The 23,079-nt window shown below is 33.3% G+C and overlaps 1 protein-coding gene across 13 annotated transcripts in view; it reads left to right on the top strand.

Annotated features, from left to right (window-relative positions):
- The window catches only part of LOC100678622 (dentin sialophosphoprotein), an 860,138-nt gene that overhangs the window by 679,818 nt on the left and 157,241 nt on the right, over positions 1–23,079 (top strand). For all 13 annotated transcript variants that reach the window (XM_031933206.2, XM_031933240.2, XM_032601286.1 and 10 more), the window contains one exon: positions 6,663–6,815. In XM_031933206.2, coding sequence (XP_031789066.1) covers positions 6,663–6,815 — 153 coding nt within the window. The remainder of the gene's footprint in view (positions 1–6,662; positions 6,816–23,079) is intronic.

The following is a 23,079-nucleotide window of genomic DNA, read 5'->3' as shown; positions in this document are numbered from 1 at the left end:
TTCAAATAACTCCCAAGAACGGAAACACATGGAGATAGGATTATCTTTACCAATGAAATTCAATAGCTGGATTTTTTGTTTATCAGATGCAACAACATATGCCATCAACCACTCTATCTTTGATACTTTTATTTCGTAATCTTCATAAGTAGTTACACCAGATGCTACAGTACCTTCCTGGATTATTACGTTCAAGTCGCTTCTCGATCTTGTGAGAATGAGCTCATGCTTCATTTTAACTATAATCTTTTTATAGTCTTCTGCAAAACCCAAGATCATAGTCAGTGGAATCGCAACGTCAAAATTTCCCTTGTCATCTACGACCGATTTGATATTGTCTTGAATACCAAGCCAGCCTGCATTCTCCAGCATATCATTCTGATTCAAATTAAATGAAATCAATCCTTCCATAACACTGCTCAGACCAACATTTTTACTTTTATCTATCTCCACAGCATTAATCTCATAACGAATTTCATCAAACAGATGACAAATGCCATTGTTGACAAATTTAGTTTTAGCAAGTGCTGCTGATCCACCTTTTACTTGCAACTTTCCACATATATGGATAGAGCTGCGCGATGGTAAGAGACATAGATCTTGATGTTGGATAGAAATACGAATTTCATCACTGTTGTCAAAGCTTAATGATGAGTATGGTTGATGTGCGTGTACTTCGTAATGAGCAATAGACTCATCGAATACGACACCTGATCGAATGCTTAGAATTTCGTCCATTTTTCTGGAAGTTTAGTCCTAGACTTTTCAGAAACTGAATGCTCTTGCGTGTTAACGGTTTGAGTTTCTTCGGTCGACTGATGACTGGTTGCCATGATGACTGATTTATATATGATCCAGAATTGTAAACGATGCCCATTATACAGATTTGATGTGAAGTCTAATAGTTATTTCCTCTCCTCGAAAATTCACTAAATTTCCATCCTGATCAACAATTTGAATTTGTAGATGATCTATGCACTTGACACTGACCGGTAGATATATGACGTGTGACGGAACTTCTATGATTTTATATCCCGGAGGCACTCTGGGAAAGAACTCATGGATTGTATGAACTTTCTTATTATTGATATAAGCACCTCCAGTAATATTGCACTCAACTCTGAGTGCATTGATCCTCAATATTTTCACTGATAAATCAGAGCTGTGTTCAGAGATCAGAGCAAATCCAAGGAGACGGCCTATGGAATCGTGAGGTGTGAGATCTATCGGATGACTGCAGAGAATTTCACTTCTAAGAGTATTGTTGTTAGCTTTCAACGAGAATTCGATTCCTTTGGATTTCAAATTTGCTTGTAAAAATTGATTAATAGCATCAATCTCATAACTGCCAGTAGGAATATTAATAATAATATCTCCGTTTAAATGCAGTTTATTATTTGAATAGTCAACATTGGGAATAGAGTTAAATGATAAAAGTTCAACTAAACCCAAGACAAAATTTTTATGCTTCGGTAGTTCAATCGAAGGAAAATATTGCGCTTCTAAGACAGATGAGTTTCCTGAGAGACTCAGAGTGAAGCTATCTTCCATGACTGATCGGAAGATAATAATTCTATTCGTCAGTGAGCACCTCTTTTATAGTCTCCCAGCTAAGAAAAAGAGACAAAAATGGCCGCATATAAATGAGTCAAAATTTTGATATCTTTTATAGTTGTATTTCACTTCTTTGACGTTAAAATACAAAATGAGATCTTTAGGGGGTTTAAGATCGCCAAAACTATCAAAATAAATCACTTCAGGACCACGTTTGCGATAGCAAACCCAGTGAGTGCCTCTATTTTGAAAGTCGTCCAAGTTTACCACTGCTGTTTCATTATGCCATGGACCATCGGGTGGTAGATTATTTCTCATGAAATCTGAGATTTTCATCATGTGAGCATATTTTTTTAGATCGTAGTCAGTCAGTGCACGATTTGGCAAAGTTAAATCGAAGTTTTTTTTTCTACTGACTTGATGACCACGACCGATATGAGGTTTCATAAATAATCCCATTCCAGTTTTATAGGGCTTAAGATGAAGACCTTTGCCTAAAGCAATAGCTTCCATGGTCTTATTATGCCTCTTACTTTCTTCATGATTTTTCTGCGCAGCTTTAGCATCATTAACTGCTTTAGCTATTCCAGCAGCGCCTCCTGCTAGAGCACCGGTTGCACTTAGTCCTGCGAACAATGGAATGAGAAAAGGAAGAACTCCACCAATTTTTGATGGAAGCGGCAGAACACGTGGAATGATAACTTTTTTCTTTCCACCTACACTTTTAAAAGCTTGACGTGCACCCTTCAAGGCTGATTGAATAACCTTGCAAGAACTTTTATGCAGTCACTAACTTATTAAATTTCAGTCCCATTCCAGTTTTTCCTTTTAATTTCATAGCATTGTTAACAGCAAAAGCAAAAGCTTTTTCAAAGCAATAGCTTCCTCAGCAAGCATCTTGTCAGCAGTTTTACGATCTCCGTTTTTATCGGAGTAAGCTATGTCGTGTTTTTTACAAGCCTGATCAAGCGGATTAATACCAGGATCTCCTCTTTTCATTCGCTTTTTCAATTTAGTTCCGGGACCGCAGTATTGATATCCAGGAAGATGCATTTAAACAGGTAAGTTATTGATAACTTTATCAAGCAATCCATAGCCTTTCGGCTGTTTCTGAGATTTGTGTATGATCATCTCTCTTCGAGTGTTGATTCACAACTGACGTTCGTGGTATAAAACGAGCGTTTATATTTCGAGAGCTCAATGTTACATTTTACTCTGTTGAGTGAACATGGATTTTACCAAGCAGAACGTCAAACTCCCTGTAACGAATTTTGATTTTGGAAAAGAGAAGAGAAAGAAGCGTCATGGGGAATTACTACCAGATAGTATACGAGCAGTATTCTGTGGTCCATCAAACTGTGGAAAAACAAATAGTTTATTGGCTTTAATTACACACCCCAATTGTCTTAGGTTTGAGAATTTGTATGTATACTGTAAATCCTTGAATCAGCCAAAGTATCAATTTCTCAAAAATGTCTTGGATCCGATTGAAGGAGTATCATATCTTCCGTTCAGTGAGCATGAATCTGTAGTATCTCCAGATGAAGTCCTTCCAAATTCAATAATGATTTTTGATGATGTGGCATGTGAGAAGCAGGATAACGTCAGAACATTCTTCTGTATGGGGAGACATAAAAGTGTAGATAGCTTCTATCTATGTCAATCTTATGCTCATATAGGAAAACATCTCATTAGAGATAATGTCAATTTGTTAGTAATTTATCGACAAGATGATGTAAATCTTAAACATATCTATGAAGATCATGTGAATACCGATTTAACTTTCAACGAATTTCGGAATCTTTGTTCTGAATGTTGGAAGAATGATAGATATGGATTTATTGTTATTGACAAAGATAGACCGATGAATGAGGGTAGATATAGAAAAGGATTTGACTGTTTTGCAATAAAAAAGGGATTATGAGTCTCAAACTTGCAGTTCAGTTGTAGACATTACCACGTCAGCATGTCAGACTTCGAGAAAGAGAAGAATGTTCTTAGTGAGCTCATGCGAGCTCGTGAGGCTATTAAAAAAAAAACACTTTATTAAAACAGGAGAAAGATGATTTTGAAAAAGTCATTGGTGATACTCTAAAACCAGTCATCACATCACTTGAGAAACTTGTTGAGATGAAAAGTGAAAGCCCACTGCAGCAACCATTTAATCATATTTTGGATAAAAACAGCAGCAGTAAGAAAATTAAAAAACGAATGAAAATCGATCGATCAAGTTTGCTCAACGATCAAAATAAGAACAATAAATCAAGTTTATTGGATTATACTGTTGATGATGATGATGATGATGATGATGATGATGATGATGATGATGATGATGATGATGATGATGATGACACAATAACCAATTCTACATTTAGATCCGCGAGTGGAAAAAATGAATCAGCTGAAGACTATTTATCATTGCTAGATAAAAGCCGTAGAACGATTGATAATATATACGGAGTGCGAAAGGTTGATGAAGTGTATATGATTGGTGATTCAGAAATTGAATTTGATGATAAATATGTCAAAGTCAGAAATGAAAGTTATCCTAAGACGAGTGGGCTGATGGAATTGCTATTTAAAAAATATCCGGATGATCTTCTTCTGAGCTCATCAGATCGTGCAAATTATCGCAAGATTCTGGAAGCATCAAATGCTCATCGGAAAAAATTCAGCAAAGATGTTTGAATTCATGTTAATGAGAAGGCTTTAAGAAATCAGTCCTTTATTACCTATTCCTTTTACCATCTGAAATTTTGACATTATCAACATCTAAACTGTGTAAAGGGTTATTATTAACGTGTGTCAGAATCGACAGTATTTTATTATTAGGATTTTTTTTGTGCTCATCAATCATTGCTTTTAAATTTCTTTTGTTTTGATCATTGTAACGGAACAAGTATTACATTGAAATCCATGTATAACATTAGTTTGACTCCATTTGTCTAAAGTATCTTTACTTAACCTTACAATATTATTTAATGTATGTATCATTAATGAAACAGTGTGTAAGTCATATGTTTTAAACAATGATTTACAAGCATAAACAAATTTTTTATGAAATGGTTAAGAAATGAGTTTTCTATGTCCAATGTTTACGAGAGTAAAAAGGCTTGTATTCATCTACAACTTTGAAAAATCGTAGATTTCTGGAGTGTCTCGGCTAAGTTCTTTGCGCAGCTTTCCTTATATCTCCAAAACTAAACAGTCAAACTCTTTTAGAAAAGGAACCTTACTTAAATGCGGTCGCCAAACTAAATTATACCTCGCACTCATACTAAAATAGTATGTACAACTCGTGTTGCGTTGGCACAATATAATATTACATTTAAAACAATGAAAAAAAGCGAAATAGGAGGAAGCTAAGTGCTAAGGACTTGGCAGCGGTTTTTTTAGTTGATACGATAGTTTAGATTCAATAATAATAAACTTATTATGCACTCATCAGAGTGTAGTAACATAAGTCGTATATCTATATAAGTATATACTACACAAGTAGTATACATAAGTCGTATATCTATATAAGTATATACTACACAAGTAGTATACATAAGTAGTATACAAATATTACGAGGTTTACAAGTGTTAAAAAAAATTATAGTAGTGTGTGTATAATAAGGGTGTGTACATTCCATGAAAGAAAGAATGCATGAAATGAAAGATTAAAAAATTAATTATGTGCTGGAGATAGGTGAGATAATACAAGTTGAATGATGTAGACTATGAGTTTTCAGGATTGAAGAAGTTATAATAAATTTATAATCAGAATCATTTCAAAGTCAAAGTCAAATATTCTAAGTTGTGTAACGAATTATTACAAAATTGACTCACACATACTCTTTTAATATTCTGATCACACTATTTTATAATTTGTAACGCCGTGAGTAGGTCGCACTATAAGGTGGTCAGTAGTGCAGTGTACCTCACACGCGGGTTGTGACCCACAGCTGTGAAGCACTCGAACTGCTATACCGTTTTCTGGAGGATGATATAGGTGTTCGGGTGGATAAGAGATAACACGATTGATTGAAATAATTATAATATATGTATTGTTTGTAAGCTATTAATCTACAAAGTAATTAAATGTTCTGTTGGCAACAACGGTTTCGATGATATCGTCTAGGTCCCCGTAAAAAATCGTCTATTTGAACTACTATGATTATAAAGAATTATGATAAATAATTACGGTTCTCTATCGGAGTTGGCCGTCGTTGGTTCAATACCCTGATATGTCGGTGTAAACGGTACGGTACTGGTTATCGGTAATGTAGACGGCTACTTAGCCGACGGCGAACTCAGGTAGTCCTAGTTTAAGCATAAGTTCATACAAAAAGCCGTGATCAGTAGAGGTGTGCGAGTCAAAAGTCGAGTTTTACATTTGTTTACGACATTATGGTGCAAATAATTAAACCAAAAACATAATGATATATTATAAGTGTTTAGATTTTAAGTTAACATACGGATTGAACAGATTCAATAGATTACAAAAACAAAAAAATGTTGATAGGCTGAAAAATCAGTTCAAACAACCAATCGAGTTATTTTTTAGGCAAAAGCTCGAAGCTTTTAGTAACATATTACTGTTATGAAACAAGGAAGAAACATAGTATTTGTTAGATATGTGTAAAAACTTGACAATCGTGGTATTTAAGTAGATTTTTAACACCCCAGATTTATTTTGCAATCAAAACAAAAAAAGTTCGAGTTTGACTCGCACACTCCTAGTGGTCAGTTGTTGCCGCTCTTAGCGAGGCCGCTTCTATAAGAGCCCTCAGTTGACTAAATGCGTTGCGGATTGTCTGTGCGCAATGCTCCGCTTGCGCCGTGTCCACCTGGCGGGTGAGTGTGGAACTAGTGCCGTGGTATGTGCTCGTTCGTACGCTCACCGCCTATTGGTCGGGTTCGTAACTGCTAGTGCGGTATACGCTTGCGTATACGGTCACAAATTTATGATAAAATGTTGTGTTAATCAGTATATTTATCGCGAGTGTATACTGCAGGCAAATTATTATTTATTTATAAATTAAGTTAATTCAGATAAACTTAAATACCACCGAGCGAGTTTGGGTGGTAGTCTCTATATATATTTCTGTACATTTTGTTTACAGGAGTTCGGGCTGCTCCACTGTGGGACAGCTCTCAACAGCAATTCGTTGGAATGCTAACTATAACTGACTTCATAAAAATCTTGCAAATGTATTACACAAGTCCTTCAGTTACGATGGACGAGCTTGAAGAACACGAACTGGATACTTGGAGAAGTAAGTTTCTATAATATTAGTACTTTTATAAAATCAAAGTATTTGGAATGATTGCTAGGTTTTTATAACTCTATTATCAGTTTTCAGAAGATCTATAATTCCAGTTTAATATATGGTACTATTGTTCACACTTTTCTGGGGTCTTGTAAGCTAGTAAATTAGTCGGGAACTGCTAATCAATCCGTTGAGAATAAGCGAATATTTTACTACGTTTTCTTGCCAAGTTCTTGATAATTAAAGTGAAAAATATGTATAATATCCAAGTCAGTTATTTGTATGCAATTCAAGCTAAAATCAAATAACTTGAGCAAAAGTAAATGTTTCCTGGAAAACATTTATAGTGATGACATTTTCAACAATACACCTTGCCGGTTAAATTGACCCTCCCTGCTCCTGAGAGGGCATAGGGTTCACTCTGTATCAGTAACCTTTCCGTTAAGGATTTAAATTATCTTATAAACTATTTGCGTTCAATTATTTTGTAAACTGTCTTACAAACTAATTTAAATTATTTTATAATATAACTGCGGAACATCAAGAAGCAGTAGATCACTTCTTCAAAATCGAATGTAGTAGTTTTTTTATGGCCTAAAATACCATTTAGACTTAGCAATGTACCCGATTACTTTTATTGTTATTTTGGCGCTGGATCCCACACTTCTTATAAGAGACATTATCTTAGTCAGGATAATGGGGCGATCAGATGCGACTGACAACAAACAACCTTAAGACATGGTAAAATCTACATCCGCCTAGTCGATGACAACACGAGGACAAGTGTGATTAAGACCGAACAGTAACTTTACTTTTTTGGGAAGCACCAACTGACACCAATACAAACACAAACACAAACACAAACGCAAATCTAACTACACACTTTTTATTCTACTACACAAGTCATGTACATCCACTCATCTCATTCCACCTCACTAACCATCCTCATGCACATATTCGTCAACACATACTATACATGTCTCATCCTTTTTGTACATTAAAACATTGAGTTGGTAAAACTTTTCTTGTCCACTTCATTTTACTACGACGTAATAGCTGTCATTGAGATCTGGCTAGATGTCACAGTAAAACGGGTAAGAAACCATGACGGTAGACGAGTACCCTCTACATGCATAATTCACTAATCTCTAACATCTTATCGTCTGATAGTAAATGGTCAGACGAGCCAGGTTAACCAATATATCTTTTCTGTGAGATATTAAGTTTGGAAATCCCAGAGCGTTCGTGGTTCAGTTGGTTGAGGTTCTCGCTCAAGGAGTCAAGTGTTCGATTCCTGGTGAGGGCACTCGGATTTTTATGGAAGGGGTGGACAGGCCGGAGTGCCACGCGGAAGTCAAAGTAGGCCAGTACGTATGATGGTACGGCTGTATTAAACATTTTACGTAAGAAACAAGCAGTGAAATACTTCCTGCGTCCAGCAGTGGTTAGCCATTGCAGCTCCCGCCTGTACGGGGAGATGTGCTCATCTCTTCTTACACCGTAGATATACCGAATTCCTGTATTTACAAGCCTCTGTAGTTTTAAGAGAGAGAGAGAGAGAGAGAGAGAGAGAGAGAGAGAGAGAGAGAGAGAGAGAGAGAGAGAGAGAGAGAGAGAGAATTAACAGTTATTTTATCGGTTTGATCCTGAAAAATAGATCGAATACTGTAAAACGCTTATGTGCAGCACGGCTGTTACCGACATACACAGGCTGAAGTGAAGACTTCGAAAGGTGAGCGTTTTAGCGCAACGGCTCTGGGCTTTTGCGTAGGCCACGGGTACGACGATCAAATGGGATCGATCGGGGTCGTTTTTGGGCTAATTACTCAATCACTTAGTTTCAAAGATATTAAGGTTTAAAATTTTTTTTAAGTGAATACTTCTATAGGCTTGCCAGGTACACATTTTACTGAGGAGTGAATCGGCGAGCAGCGACCGTCACGGTGGCGAGACAGACTGATCGTCACGAAAGCAGCGGCAGCTCTCTCACCCCCCCCCCCCCCCCACACTCTTTGTCGCGCTTATTAGCGTGCTCGTACAGCTCAGCGCTCCCCTTACATATCAGCCGCAATTATTTATGCACGCTCCAAGCGGCTATCATCGAATAACCCATTCTGACAAAAAATGTTCCCTGCGCATATCCTAATTATGAAAACTTCTAAACCTTTTATTTGTATAGTTAAAATTTATGTTTTAACTATACAAATAGAAGTTAGTATTTTTATAACCATAAAACTATTGGTTGTAATATTAACTTTTAAATATTATTAAAAATTATTAAAAATTGATGTATAATATAAAAAATTAATATCACGAAAAAAAATTTTGTTTGAAAATACTAACTTTTATTTGTGTAGTTTGTAACGGTCCGGACTTGTGTACATTGCGAGCGATGCGCGAGTAATGCGCACACAGAAAATATCCTGAAAAGGGAGTACATCAAAAAAGCGATCAGTGCCGAACCAATCAGCGAGCAAAGGCGGCGGCGGCCTGGAAGGGGAAGCGGCAGCAGCAGTAGTGCCGGCGCACTGGAGGGGGAAGATCACAGCAGTGGCTCGGCGCAGTAGGTCCTCAGGAAATAAAAGGCGCCTTATACAGCTCCTCAGCCTCACTCCCTCGATTGAGCTCAAACGGACAGGAGCAATACGCTCTCTCTCCAAGTAGAGTTCGGTCAGATCAACTTTTTGTGCGTGAGCTAAGGCGCTGGCAAATAAGTCTAGTCCCTTATACTTGTGCTTTTAAATTAAATTATCTAGAACACTAATACGTCTGTTTAAGTGAAAATCTTAAAACTTCTTTTAAAACGAATACAAACATAAATTTCTTTTCAGATATATATATATATATATATTCTTTTCAGGTTAAAATACGTTGCCCAAGGACGACAAGGACATCGCTGCTCATCTCTACTTTTGTATAATACATAATAATCTTAGAGGCAATAAGTCCTTTAAGAATCACTTTTGAATTTTTGTCACACTAGAATTCTTCAAGGACACTACGTCTTTGAAGAAAGTTCTATATAAGGAGAGTATCTTAAACAGTAATACATCTGTTTAAGAGAAAGACCTAAAATAAAATTGGAACATACAAATTTCCTTTCAGCTATATTAGTCTTGGCTACAATACGTTAGCCAAGTACAAAATACTAAGAATCAATAACATATAAACTGAACTTCATAAATAGAAGAGATTCAAATACCACGACGTCCGGACCACTAAATAATAATTTTCAAATAGAGATCAGTCGGAGCGTTTCAAGTTGAAACATAAATTCTAACCATAAGTTAGAAGTTTTTATAATTAAGCGATGCGCAGGAAACATTTTTTGTCAAAATGGGTTATTCGATGAAATGAGCCATCGAATAGTGAAAATGGCACTTTTACTAAAGTAAAATATTTCCTATTCCTTATACAAGTCAAAATCTTTTTATAATTATAAATTACATTTCTGATTTATAAAAATTGATATGATATAAAATAGTTGTAATAATCAGTTAAGTTCCACCTTAATATGCGCAAAACAAGAGCGTCCGTGGCTCAGTTGGTTAAGGCGCACGCCTTAGCCGTCCGAAACACGTTTGCTCAAGGGGTCGTGGATTCGATTCCCGGTGAAGTCACTCGGATTTTTTATGAGTTACTTTCAACGGCAAAAGTACCCAAGACTCCGGCTATTTCGAGGAAGGTTTTTCTCCGGAATTTTTCTTTCAGTGTGATTTCAGGTTTTTCCTGTCTCACAGGCGTAAGCCTGGGCGAATGCGAAACAGTAGTAGGGACCGAAGGTAAGGCAGGAATTAAGGTAGCCAACCCGATGGATTAGGCAGGGAGCGCCGACCTTACCGGTGTGGAGCTGGTCTAATACGGGACCTTCTTCGGGAAAAGCCGCACTGAGAGACGGACCCTATGCCCTCTGGGGGGCAGAGAGTGCTGGCTTAACCAGCACGGTGTGTGTCTGAAAATATGGTCCTCACCGGAGAAGTCTCTTAGGGTGGAAAAATATAGGTATGGGATATAGTGAGGTAAGAAAGAGATAGGATTGGGCACTATTTCCACACAGAGGTGGTGGAAGGCCCCTGGCAGCTGGGCCGAAAGCCTGCGCCGGTAATAGAAAAGATAAAAAAAAAATGCGCAAAACGTTTGCAGGTAAACATTATTGACTTGTGGTAAACATTATCACTTTATGACACGCCGTGGCGTAAATCTCGATTTACCGCACGCTCGTGCAAAATTTCGGTTTACGTACGTTGTGTCATAAAATATCGTACGATGCTATTATTCTTATTATATTTTTTTATTTGTATTATATTTTGCCTATTTTAAATTTACTAGTTTATAAATGATTACTTCATCTAAGATTTTTTACATATATATCTGTCCAAGTTGCGATTAAGTTGAAAAAATAAGAAAATGGCGGCGATTTACGCATGAAAATCACTTTATCAAGAAATTATAAAAATTTAGCAAAAAAGTCAGAATTAAATTTATCCTTGTAAATTACTACTTTGCACTCAACGAAGACGCATTTGAATTTATGCCGAAGACTATGAAGTACATTTGCAGTCCCGCTGCGAAGACTAGTACATTTCTTACTTTGTATACGTTTGATTCTCTGGCAACGAAACTATTCAAAATTTTCCAAAATTCCACACCATTTATTTAAGTATTCACTCCTATCGGCTGTCCCTGAGAAAACCACTCCCTCCCGTTGTAGCGGAGGTTTTCAATTATCGTGTAATAAATAAAAGTATGTATTTTCAGTATTTGATCTATTTCTCGGGATCGAATCAATGAAATTGTATTGTCCTATATTCATATATACTTTGAGATTTATATATAGGAAGCGGATAGCATTTACATATTTATAAGGATATAAAGAACTGTTAATGGAGGTTTCAAGTTCAGCGCAAGAGTTACTGGATAGTAATATTACGGAGAAGTTCAACCTACTGAAAGCTGAAAATCTACCATTGAAGCAACTAGTAGATGATCTCGCCGAAAAAAACAATTTGTTGAAGGAAAAACTGGAAACTAAGCTGTATGATAGTGTATCAAATAGGGTATCTTATGCTGAGATGATTAACCAGTACAAACCGCTCCGTAAAAAAGTTCCAAAAATAACAGTAAAGAACATAGGTAATGAGCCTATAGATATGAATAAGAGTTATAGAGTGCTTAACGCTGGATAAAAATATCCCAACAAGAAATATGTTCTATAATAAAATAGGAAGAACTAGTCATTAATTTTGTAAATAGTGATAGTGTGAAACTAACGGAATCGGTCTTAAAAGAAAATCTAGAAGGGGTTTGTGAGGTTAGAAAAGAAGAACTTATAAATCCCAAAATCAAAATAGTTGGTTTTAACAACTACATGAACTGAAGTCCAGCTGAGATAGAGAGTGATATCAACTCAAGGAACTTAAGCTATTTTTAAAATAATGGTATAGCGCAGCACATGTACAAAAGTAAACGTAGTCATTCAACGACAGTGTTAATGCAGATTCCTTTCGATATATACAAGTTCATCAAGAAGAATAAAGGCAAAATCTTTGTAGCATACTAAAGCTGCACAGTTTACGACTACATAAGCATAAGACCATGTTTCAACTGTGGTAAATATGATTTTAGTGGAAACAAATGCAAAAATAATACAGTATGTCTTACAAGGAAAGGTACCCAACCCGAACTCACCGATTTTGATGATTTTCATATATGTTGTAGAACATAAAAAAATAAGAAACACGTATTTTTTTTTATCGGCTAATTTTCACTTTTAAGGGGTAAAAACCTCCCCTAAAGTTAACCCCCAAAAAGCGTTTTTTTTAAATATCTCGGCTTAAAATTAATATTTTTCAATGAAACAAATTGGAGGTTATTTCTTACAAAAAGAGCAAGTATTTCATGGTGATTTGAAGAGTAAGGGTAGCATCCCCTATTTTTTAGGGGTTGAAAACATATATTTTTTGGCATAATTTTATAATCAAAATGTTTAAACCGACTAAAAAAAATTGGAAAAAATGTTTAAACATCCTTAATAACAAAATTTAGTTGACGTCTTTCGGTGTTTTCATAAATATTACCCCTAAGGGGGTAAACCACCCCTAACACAAAATAACTGTAAATATGTAATTCAATACATAATATTTCGTAGAAAGTTTGTATATAGAGGTTTTCGAGGTCGCTGATTACAAATCTGTTATCAGATTTTGAAAATTCAAAATGGCGGAACCAATAGGACGGAAATATCGAAAAAAAAATTTATATAATAAAAAAGTTTTAAACGACTAAAAAATTTGGAAAAAATTTGTAAACATCTATAATAAACAAATTAAGTTTTTCGATTTTTTCATAGATACTACCCTTTAGGGGGTAAACCACCCCTAACACAAAATAACTATAAGTATACTTCAATCCATAATATTTTGTAGAAGGTTTGTATATAGAGGTTTTCGAGGTCGCTGATTACAAATCGTTATCAGATTTTGAAAATTCAAAATGGCGGATCCAATATGGTGGACGGAAATATCGAAAAAAAATTTTAACTTTCAAAAAAACTTGTTTACAAATGTGTGATCTTTGTAGCCTGTACATGTGAACTAAAGAGCCTTAAACCCTAAACCCCTAAAGAACAAATAGGCTAAATGGTTGTGCATTTTAACCAAACGACTCCAAACCCCTAACCTCCAGACAAGCCGAAGGCCTATGCTTTACCGTAGACACCAGTATAGACATATTACCGATATTTTATTCTATCATTTTGTATGTAACAAATAACGTCTCGTTTTATGTTTCAATCAAAGATTATTTATTTTTCTGCTTTTATAAATTAGCATAATTTCAAAAGTAATTTCATAAATTATAAAGTATTTCATAAATTGCATAATTATATAATTTTATAAATTCAAAAAGTCCACACTTTTTTGCAAATGAAAAAACATAGGTTAATAAAATTAGTTTATCAAACTCTTTTGCGTTTTGTAATAAAATTTAATGTTGTCAAACTTGGGAGTTTTTCATTGTTACAATTATTTCGTAAGCCAAACGTTTTTTAGATGAATTCTCGAAGTAATGATTATTGTATCTATAGTAAAATATTTACAGTCTGAAATTCCATAATAATACTATTTGATACGATTTAATGAATTTATCAAAAAATCTAAATTTAATAATAAATATTATTCTAATTATTATTATTATTTTTCATTATCATTGCTATTATCAGTATTACTGTTATTATTGCTATTGCAATTATGCTTATTCTTCTTATTATTATTATTATTATTATATTACTATGATAATTTTTGTTATTGGTAAAAATACATAAAAGAATATTAATACTCGAACTTCATTTGCAATTAAAGAACACGTTGTTATTGAAAGGGAATTTTATATGCATTCATTAGTTTAATGAATGTTATCGTACATTCAATGATAATTCCACAGATAAATGTCTTTCACTCATAAAAGTTGTTGACAATATGTGCGAATCAGTATGTTCTTTTTTAGATTGTTTTCATCGAGTGTTTACCTCAGCTGCCTGTGTTATTTTTTAGGCAGTGATTGAGTTTTGTGGGTATTCTAGTTCGATGCCGGAAAGTACGAATAGTACGTCTTTTTGTTTGTCAGTGGTATCATACAGTTGTAGAAAATTTTCTTTAGTGATTTTATATAGATTTACATTATTCAATTTCAAAGTGAATAAAAGTTGAATAAAACCAAAAATAGAGTTTTCCGAACATCACAAAGTGGAACGAGAATTCTTCTCCAATGCATAAATTAATGATTTGATTCAACTTACATTCACTCGTTTTATTCTGGTAGAAATGTAGCAGTCGTGCCTTACATGCAAAAACACAGCTTGTATAAATTTTACCGCTTGTTTTCATTTTAGATTGAAAAATGAAAATTAATCCGTTAAACGTTCTAAACTTATTATTAGCATACTTTCAAGCGTTAAACATACCAGATAGTGTCACGAATTATCACGAAACAGAGTTGGCCGAAAAAATAAAAGAAATTTTAATAGATGCAACACATGATTTCAACGATGTAGAAATGATTACTGATGACTCTTTGGATTTTCAAGAAGAGTATAAAGACGATAATGTGGAAATAATTGAAGATGAAGTGCAACTTCATTTTCCTGATCCGGATATAGCACCAACAAATCAATGTACAGCAGATAATGAAGAACTAGATTTTGAATACAAAAAAAGAGCTGTAGAATTTTGGAGAAGTAGCAAAACGAAGCAAAATTTAAGTCTCAAAACAGTGCAAAACAGATTCAAAAAAGTATCATCAGTCAGCTACGTCGTTGGGCTCATTCAATTAATAAAGGTGGCACGTATAGAGAAAAAGTAGCACAAATTTGTCAGTATACCCTGGATAATTTTCAAGCAGCTCTCGACAGTGGTTCAATTATCCATGATGAAGATATAATTCGATGGGCCTTACAAGCTAAAAAAGAAATTGGTTTTGATGATATTAGATTCAAAGCTTCTAAACATTGGTTACTCAAATTTAAGCAAGCACACCGAATAGTTTCTAGGAAAATAAATAAGTTCATAACAAGAAAAACACTAGAAAGTAGTGCAGAACTTACGGCTAAAGCTGAAGCATTTATCGATGACGTTAAATCGTGTATACCAAGGATTGGACTCGAAAATTTGTATAATACAGATCAGAGCGGATTTCAGCTAGAAATGCATTCTGGAAGAACATTAGCAGTAGAAGGAGAAAAGCAAGTGCAATGTCTGGTACAGTCAATTTCAGCAACAACGCATAGTTATACTATACAGCCACTAATATCAGCTACTGGACAACTGTTGTCACCGCTATTTCTTGCTTTAAAGGAACCAAGTGGCAAATTTGGCCCTATTGTAGAACAAAACATATTTAGACCAGAAAACGTGTACGTGGAAGCATCCTGTCTTCACCGAGATATATAGATTTGTTTAAATATTCCTGGTATAAAAGCGGTTACGTCAATGAAAAACCAGATAAATTTGATAATCCTATAGATTTCAGTTTTGGAAAGTCTTGTGCAACACATTGTGAAATAGAAGGGTGCACAAACATTGCAATTGTACGATGTGGTTGGTGCAAAAAAGCATTGTGCTTTAAACACTTTTATGAGGACTACCATTATTGCAAAAACATCGTAAAATAATATATTTTATGCTCAATACAAAAAATGCACTATGGCAAAAGATAAAAGATTGTAGATTATTATTATACTCTAATATTATAAACAAAAATACATTATAAGTTGAATTTACAATAAAGGAATTTCAATAACATTCTGATAACAATTTCTACGGAAATTATAAAACTGCTTCACACACAGAATTTTCTTGTTTACAAATTTAGGAATTTTAGGTGGTTTGGTTAAAAAGCACAACCATTTAGCCTATTTATTCTTTAGGGGTTTAGGGTTTAAGGCTCTTTAGTTCACATGTACAGGCTACAAAGATAACACATTTATAACAAGTTTTTATGAAAGTTAAAATTTTTTTTCGACATTTTCGTCCACCACATTGGTTCCGCCATTTTGAATTTTCAAAATCTGATATCAGATTTGCAAAGAGCGATCTCGAAAACCCTTATATACAAACCTTCTACAAAATATTATGGATTGAAGTATACTTATAGTTATTTTGTGTTAGGGGTGGTTTACCCCCTAAAGGGTAGTATCTATGAAAAAATCGAAAAACTTAATTTGTTTATTATAGATGTTTACAAATTTTTTCCAATTTTTTTAGTCGTTTAAAAGTTTTTTATTATATAAAATTTTTTTTCGATATTTCCGTCCTATTGGTTCCGCCATTTTGAATTTTCAAAATCTGATAACAGATTTGTAATCAGCGACCTCGAAAACCTCTATATACAAACTTTCTACGAAATATTATGTATTGAATTACATATTTACAGTTATTTTGTGTTAGGGGTGGTTTACCCCCTTAGGGGTAATATTTATGAAAACACCGAAAGACGTCAACTAAATTTTGTTATTAAGGATGTTTAAACATTTTTTCCAATTTTTTTTAGTCGGTTTAAACATTTTTATTATAAAATTATGCCAAAAAATATATGTTTTCAACCCCTAAAAAATAGGGGATGCTACTCTTACTCTTCAAATCACCATGAAATACTTGCTCTTTTTGTAAGAAATAACCTCCAATTTGTTTCATTGAAAAATATTAATTTTAAGCCGAGATATTTAAAAAAAAACGCTTTTTGGGGGTTAACTTTAGGGGAGGTTTTTACCCCTTAAAAGTGAAAATTAGCCGATAAAAAAAATACGTGTCTCTTATTTTTTTATGTTCTACAAAATATATGAAAATCATCAAAATCGGTGAGTTCGGGTTGGGTACCTTTCCTTGTTAGTTGTGCAGGGAGTCATAAGACCAGTGACTGTATAAACAATATAATAAAGTGCTTAAATTGTAAATATTCAAATATTAATTAAAACACCACATTCGACATCAAACATGTTGCTAGTGATCACAACCTTTGCAACATTTTCGAGAAGAAAATAAACATATACATTAAAGGAGTCGACTATCCGACGATAACTACCTTACCATCGGTCATCCCAGTTTACCATACATGAATGGTAACTTACCAACAGCCTTAGCATGATCAAGGTCCAACAAAAATTGAAATAAACAATAAAGATCAAAATTGAATCAAAGCTTTAATTGACTCAACAATAAGGACGACGGAATTCTGCAACAAGACAACAGCCGTTCTCTACGCAAATTTAATCAATCCAGAACGGTTCAACACTTAGGAGCGGTAAAAATTTAAATAAATTAAGTGGCTACTTTCGACTATTTATAGACTATGAGTAAAGATTCAATTCAAAAAGAGAAAACTTGTAATAGTATTGATGACTTTAACAAATTGATAAATAATAAAAATGATATAATTATGCACCTAAACGTTGAAGTATGAATGCTAATTTTGATAAAGTTGAAATTGATAAGTTAAAATTCTATTCGAAAGTCTAACTATTTAAGTATCAACCATATGGTAATAATTAATGAAGTTTTTTAAATAGCAATTTATGATCGTCCATGTCGAAAGCTTTGGCCAGATCGAGGAAAGTAACAATGGTTGGTATATTTTTATCCAAATTATTATACAATACTTCCGTTATATTATTTAACGCATCCTCAGAGCCAATATTCTTTCTAAATCCGACTTGATGCTTAGGTATAATATTATCTTTATGGATAAATTTATACAGTCTACTGTAAATTATTCTTTTGAAAATTTTAGCAATGTTGGATATAAGTGATATCGGCTTGTAACTGTTGATGTTATATTTCACACCTGCTTTATACTAGTACGATTTCAGCCTTTTTTAATGCATCCGACCAAATCGGTTTTTCAATACATAGGTTAAAAAATATGTGTTAATGGTACGAAGATACAACTTTTAAGAATCTCTAAAATCTCACAATTCATCTTATTAATACCACCGCTTCTTAGCTTCGGGTTTTTGATTATATTTATTACCTCACTTACTTGTAGGTTTGAGGAATATTGAATTTAGACTTAATATGCACTAAAACTTTTGAACAAGCTAATCAAAGGATATATGAACTGATAAGATCTAATGGGAAGTATAACTGCTATTACAATGATAGTAGGATTAATAATTATTATGAAGTTATATAGTTTTTGTAAATAATAATTTAGTGCAAAATACCGAAGAAGTCGATTATGGTAGGATTAAGATTGTAATTACAAGCCGATTTCACTCATATCCAACAATGTAAACATATTGAAAGAATAATTTACAATAAACTGTATGAATTTGTCCACAAAGATAATATTCGTTTTGAGGATGCGTTAAATAATATTACGGAAGTATTGTGTAATAATTTGGATGAAAATATGCCAATAATTGTTACTTTTCTTGATCTGGCCAAGGCTTTCGACATGGTCGATCATAAATTGCTTGGTAGAGTTAAAGCGTTTTTATATAATAAATAACAACTATTGTAAATTAACGATGCCCTGGCACGAAAGAATGATGTTGACTTTTTCGTGGCCGCTCGCACAGAGAAAAATAGTGTCTTTGGGGCCGATGAGATGGAAAGAATACAGGATTCTTGTCGACGTGCTCAATTTGGCGGTACTGGCTCGAGAATTGTCGCGACAATAAAAATAGATCGTAGCGCATAACCTCCTGTTGGGCCGCGGTGCCCCGGCGCGGAATAAACAAGTTATTTTGTGGTCGGCCGTCTCGAGCGCGAAGAACAACTTTGATCTTAATTCCAAAGGATGTTCATATACTATGCTTTTTTTATAGTATGATCAGCCATGGAATCTTAGCCTGCGAAGAGCGTATAAGAATAATCGAGATCTGGTTAAAAAATTACAAAGAAAAATATTAAAGATAATTAAAAAAAAGTAGTTTTAATGTACATGATAGCCCTCTAAACCTAGAACAACTTTTTATCTTCAAGGCACTAAGGCTACATTATTTTGACCTTAAAACACAGTTCTTTAGTTCTACAAGTGTTACTAGGAATAAGAGTTTAATCATACCCAAAAGAATCAAAAAAGTCAGTAATAAAACAAGTATTAACAAAGCTTAGGCCATTCGAATTAGGTTTTTTCGCTGGAAAAATTCCTGATAGCAATTTTATCGTTGAAAATGGTTCGGGAACAGTATGTAGAACAATAATATTTGAAAGAATGCCACTAATTTTGTACGCTAACTTTTTAATAAACAATTAAAGTTTGATTTTGGAACTTTTTTTCACATTTTCCTCTGTGGTTCGAAAAGTATTGATTTTAGCGGGAAAAGTTTTAAGTAAAAGTTGTTCATTATTTAATTATCTACAAAATCGTCAGCGAGAGTACCTCTCTAAGTCTATTAGTTTACTTGCAAATTAGAAAAAAAACACAAAATTCGTCAAAATCAAAATTTGTTAATAACTTTAAAAAAAATTACTTTATTTTATTAATAGTTTAGGAAAATGTACTACTCTATAGTCTAAAGTAGCATGCCAAATTTCAAGCTTTTATCAATTACAGTTTTTGTTTAATAGATATTTCGAAATTTTTTTTTCACAATACGATTTGGATGTGAGTGATAAGGTGGTGGAAAATAAATACACTATTAAGTATTTATTAAGTGTAATTTAATATAATAAAACGTAAGACTAGATAATAATTATATTAAGCGTGATGCTACTACCGAGGACTCTATATAGTCTCTGACAACTCTCTTTCAAGCGAGCGCCCTGGAACTAGAGTTCCCTTTCCACTCTCTCTCTCTCACTCATACATCACGCGCTCACACGAACACCGCTGACTCGTGCACTAACACAAATGTACTTATACTTAGCACGCCTCCTTACATTTGTGCTATTTTACAATATTATTATTTATTTCAAATTTAACTTTTTACAAAATTTTTCATGCTTTTCTCTACTTAATGATTTCGTAAATATATCAGCAATATTTTCATTTGTATCGACTTTTACAATATTTATTTTACCTTCATTTACGCTCTCATGTACAAAATGATAATGAACTTCTATGTGTTTAGAGTTTTTAGTAAAATTGCCGTACGTTGCTATATTAATTGCTCCAGTGTTATCTTCATATATATTCACTGGTTTTCTACATTTAATATCAAAACATTTTAATAACTCTGTGACTAGTTTAATTTCAGTTACTGCTTCTGATAAAGCAACGTATTCGGCAAATGTTGACGCTTTTGTAACAGACTTTTGTTTTCTTGACCTCCAATACACAACGTTACCGAATAATCGTATCACAAAGCCGGTTGTTGACTTTCTATCATTATTATCGCCTGCCCAATCGGCATCTACGTAACAATCAAGTATATCACAAACTTTATTTCCATTATACGATAAACTTAAATCTCGAGACACATGTAAATATTTTAAAATTCTCAAAGCATATTTAAAATGCGTATTATTATAGCAGTTTTGAAATCTACTCAAGTAATTTACTGCAAAACTTATATCTGGCCTTGTAGCCGAACTTATACATATAACAAAGCACCAATCAAATTTCTATATTTGATATCTCTTTCACAATCATCGGATTTCTCGAGTTTTAAGTTTACTTCTATTGGTGTTTTATACGCTTTACAATTTTCTACACCATATTTTTCAGCTAATGAAATAATATAATCTTTTTGCGATAATTTCATTTCCTTACATAACACATCGTATTTTACGATAATCCCTAAATATTCTCGTATTTTTCCGAGATTTTTCATTTTAAATCGTTCAGACAGCATTTTCTTTATTTTTTCTATTATTTCTTTATTTTTACTGCAAATTAATAAGTCATCGACATATAAAAGCAAATAAACAGTATCTTCTTTTAATTTTAATGTATACAAGCAATAATCAATATTACTTCTAATAAATCCTAATTTTATTAGAAATTTATCTAGACATTCATACCAAGCCCTGGGACTTTCTTTTAAGCCATATAATGCTTTTATTAATTTACACACTCTATCAGTTCCGTCTTCATATCCTTTAGGTTGATTAACATATACTTCAGACGTTACTTTTCCATTTAAAAATGCTGTCTCAACGTCCATTTGTTCTATATGCAAACCCACGTTACAACAATAAACTAATAAGATTTTTAGCGTTTGCATTTTTGCAACAGGAGCATATATATCATCTACTTCATCTCTTTGTTGGAAACCTCTAACTACTAATCTAGCTTTATATGTACCATTCGATTTTTTATTATACACCCATTTTACATCAATGGCCCTTTTTTCTTTACTATCGACTAATTCCCAAGTTTTATTTAATTTAATACTATTCATTTCTTTATCCATTGCTTCTATCCACTTTTTACTCTCATTCGCTTGAATCGCCTCCTCAAATGTAGCAGGAACATCAGTTTTGCAAAAATTCGCAACAATTTTATTTTTCATTCTATATTCATCATAATATTCAGGACTACTTCTAACTCTTTCTGATCTTCTAGGAATTTTTAGCTGATTTTCATGTTCATTAATTTTAATTTTATCTTTGATTGGGCTTTCAAAAACTTCATCATTTGATTCCTCGCTATCAAACTTACTCTCATTTTCATCTTCATCAGATTCATCGCTATTTAAACCGATACATTTTTCCTTTTCTTCTATAACTTCCACGTGTCTTGCTACTATAATTTTATTATTTATTAATATACGGTACCCATTTTCACTATACCCGACTAGAATTCCTTCTTCAGCTTTTTTATCCCATTTTGAAATTCTTTTCTGTTCTGGCTTTCTAACAAAGACTTTACTACCATAAATTTTTAAATGTGAAACATCAGGTTTTTTTCTGAAAAATATCTCATATGGTGTTTTCTCTTCAATAGTATTCGTCAACGTTCGATTTTTCAAATAAGTTGCCGCTTGAACTATTTCTGGCCAATATACTTTACTTATCTGTGCTTCTTCTAATAAACAACGCGACATATCCATTATCGATCTATTAAACCTTTCTGCTACACCATTTAATTCATGAACATATACAGGACACGGAGAAATAACGATACCCTTACTTTTTGCATAATTAAAAACTTCATTATTTAAATATTCCTTTCCATTATCACATCTTAAATATTTTACTATTTTTTCTGTTAAATTCTCACATTCATTTACATAATATTTAATGTACTCACACACTTCTGCTTTAGATTTTATTGGGTATACTCTCGCAATCTTACTGTAATCGTCTATAAATGTAATAAAATATTTTTCTCCTCTAAAGCCCGTATTTTGAAAAGGCCCACAAACATCTGTATGTACAATCTCTAATAAATCTTTCGCTCGATATCTATTATTTTTAAACGGTACATTATGCATTTTATTTTCTATACACGTTTTACATTTCAAAAATTCGCCTTTTAATTCATTCGGTATTCCGTTTAATAATTGCTTATTACACATGGTATTCAAATATTTAAAGTTCACATGACCTAATAATCTATGCCATTTTTCTTTTAAGTTCATATTACTAATCTTTTTATTTGAATAATTTACTATCAAATTATTTTTTTTAATTTTACTCTTCATGTGATATAGTCCATTTTTCTTTTCTGCGACTGCCATTAAATTTTCATTTTTATCAAATATTTTTGCTAAATTTTTCTCCGAAACAATTCTACAATTATCAGTAATTTTGCTAAAACTAATTAAATTCAAATTCATATCTTTAACGTACAAAACGTCTTTCATATTAATTTCAAATTGCTTTCCAAA

This window comes from Nasonia vitripennis, assembly GCF_009193385.2.
Source record: "Nasonia vitripennis strain AsymCx chromosome 1 unlocalized genomic scaffold, Nvit_psr_1.1 chr1_random0004, whole genome shotgun sequence".
Taxonomy (NCBI): domain Eukaryota; kingdom Metazoa; phylum Arthropoda; class Insecta; order Hymenoptera; family Pteromalidae; genus Nasonia; species Nasonia vitripennis.
This window is presented reverse-complemented; position numbering and strand designations above follow the sequence as displayed.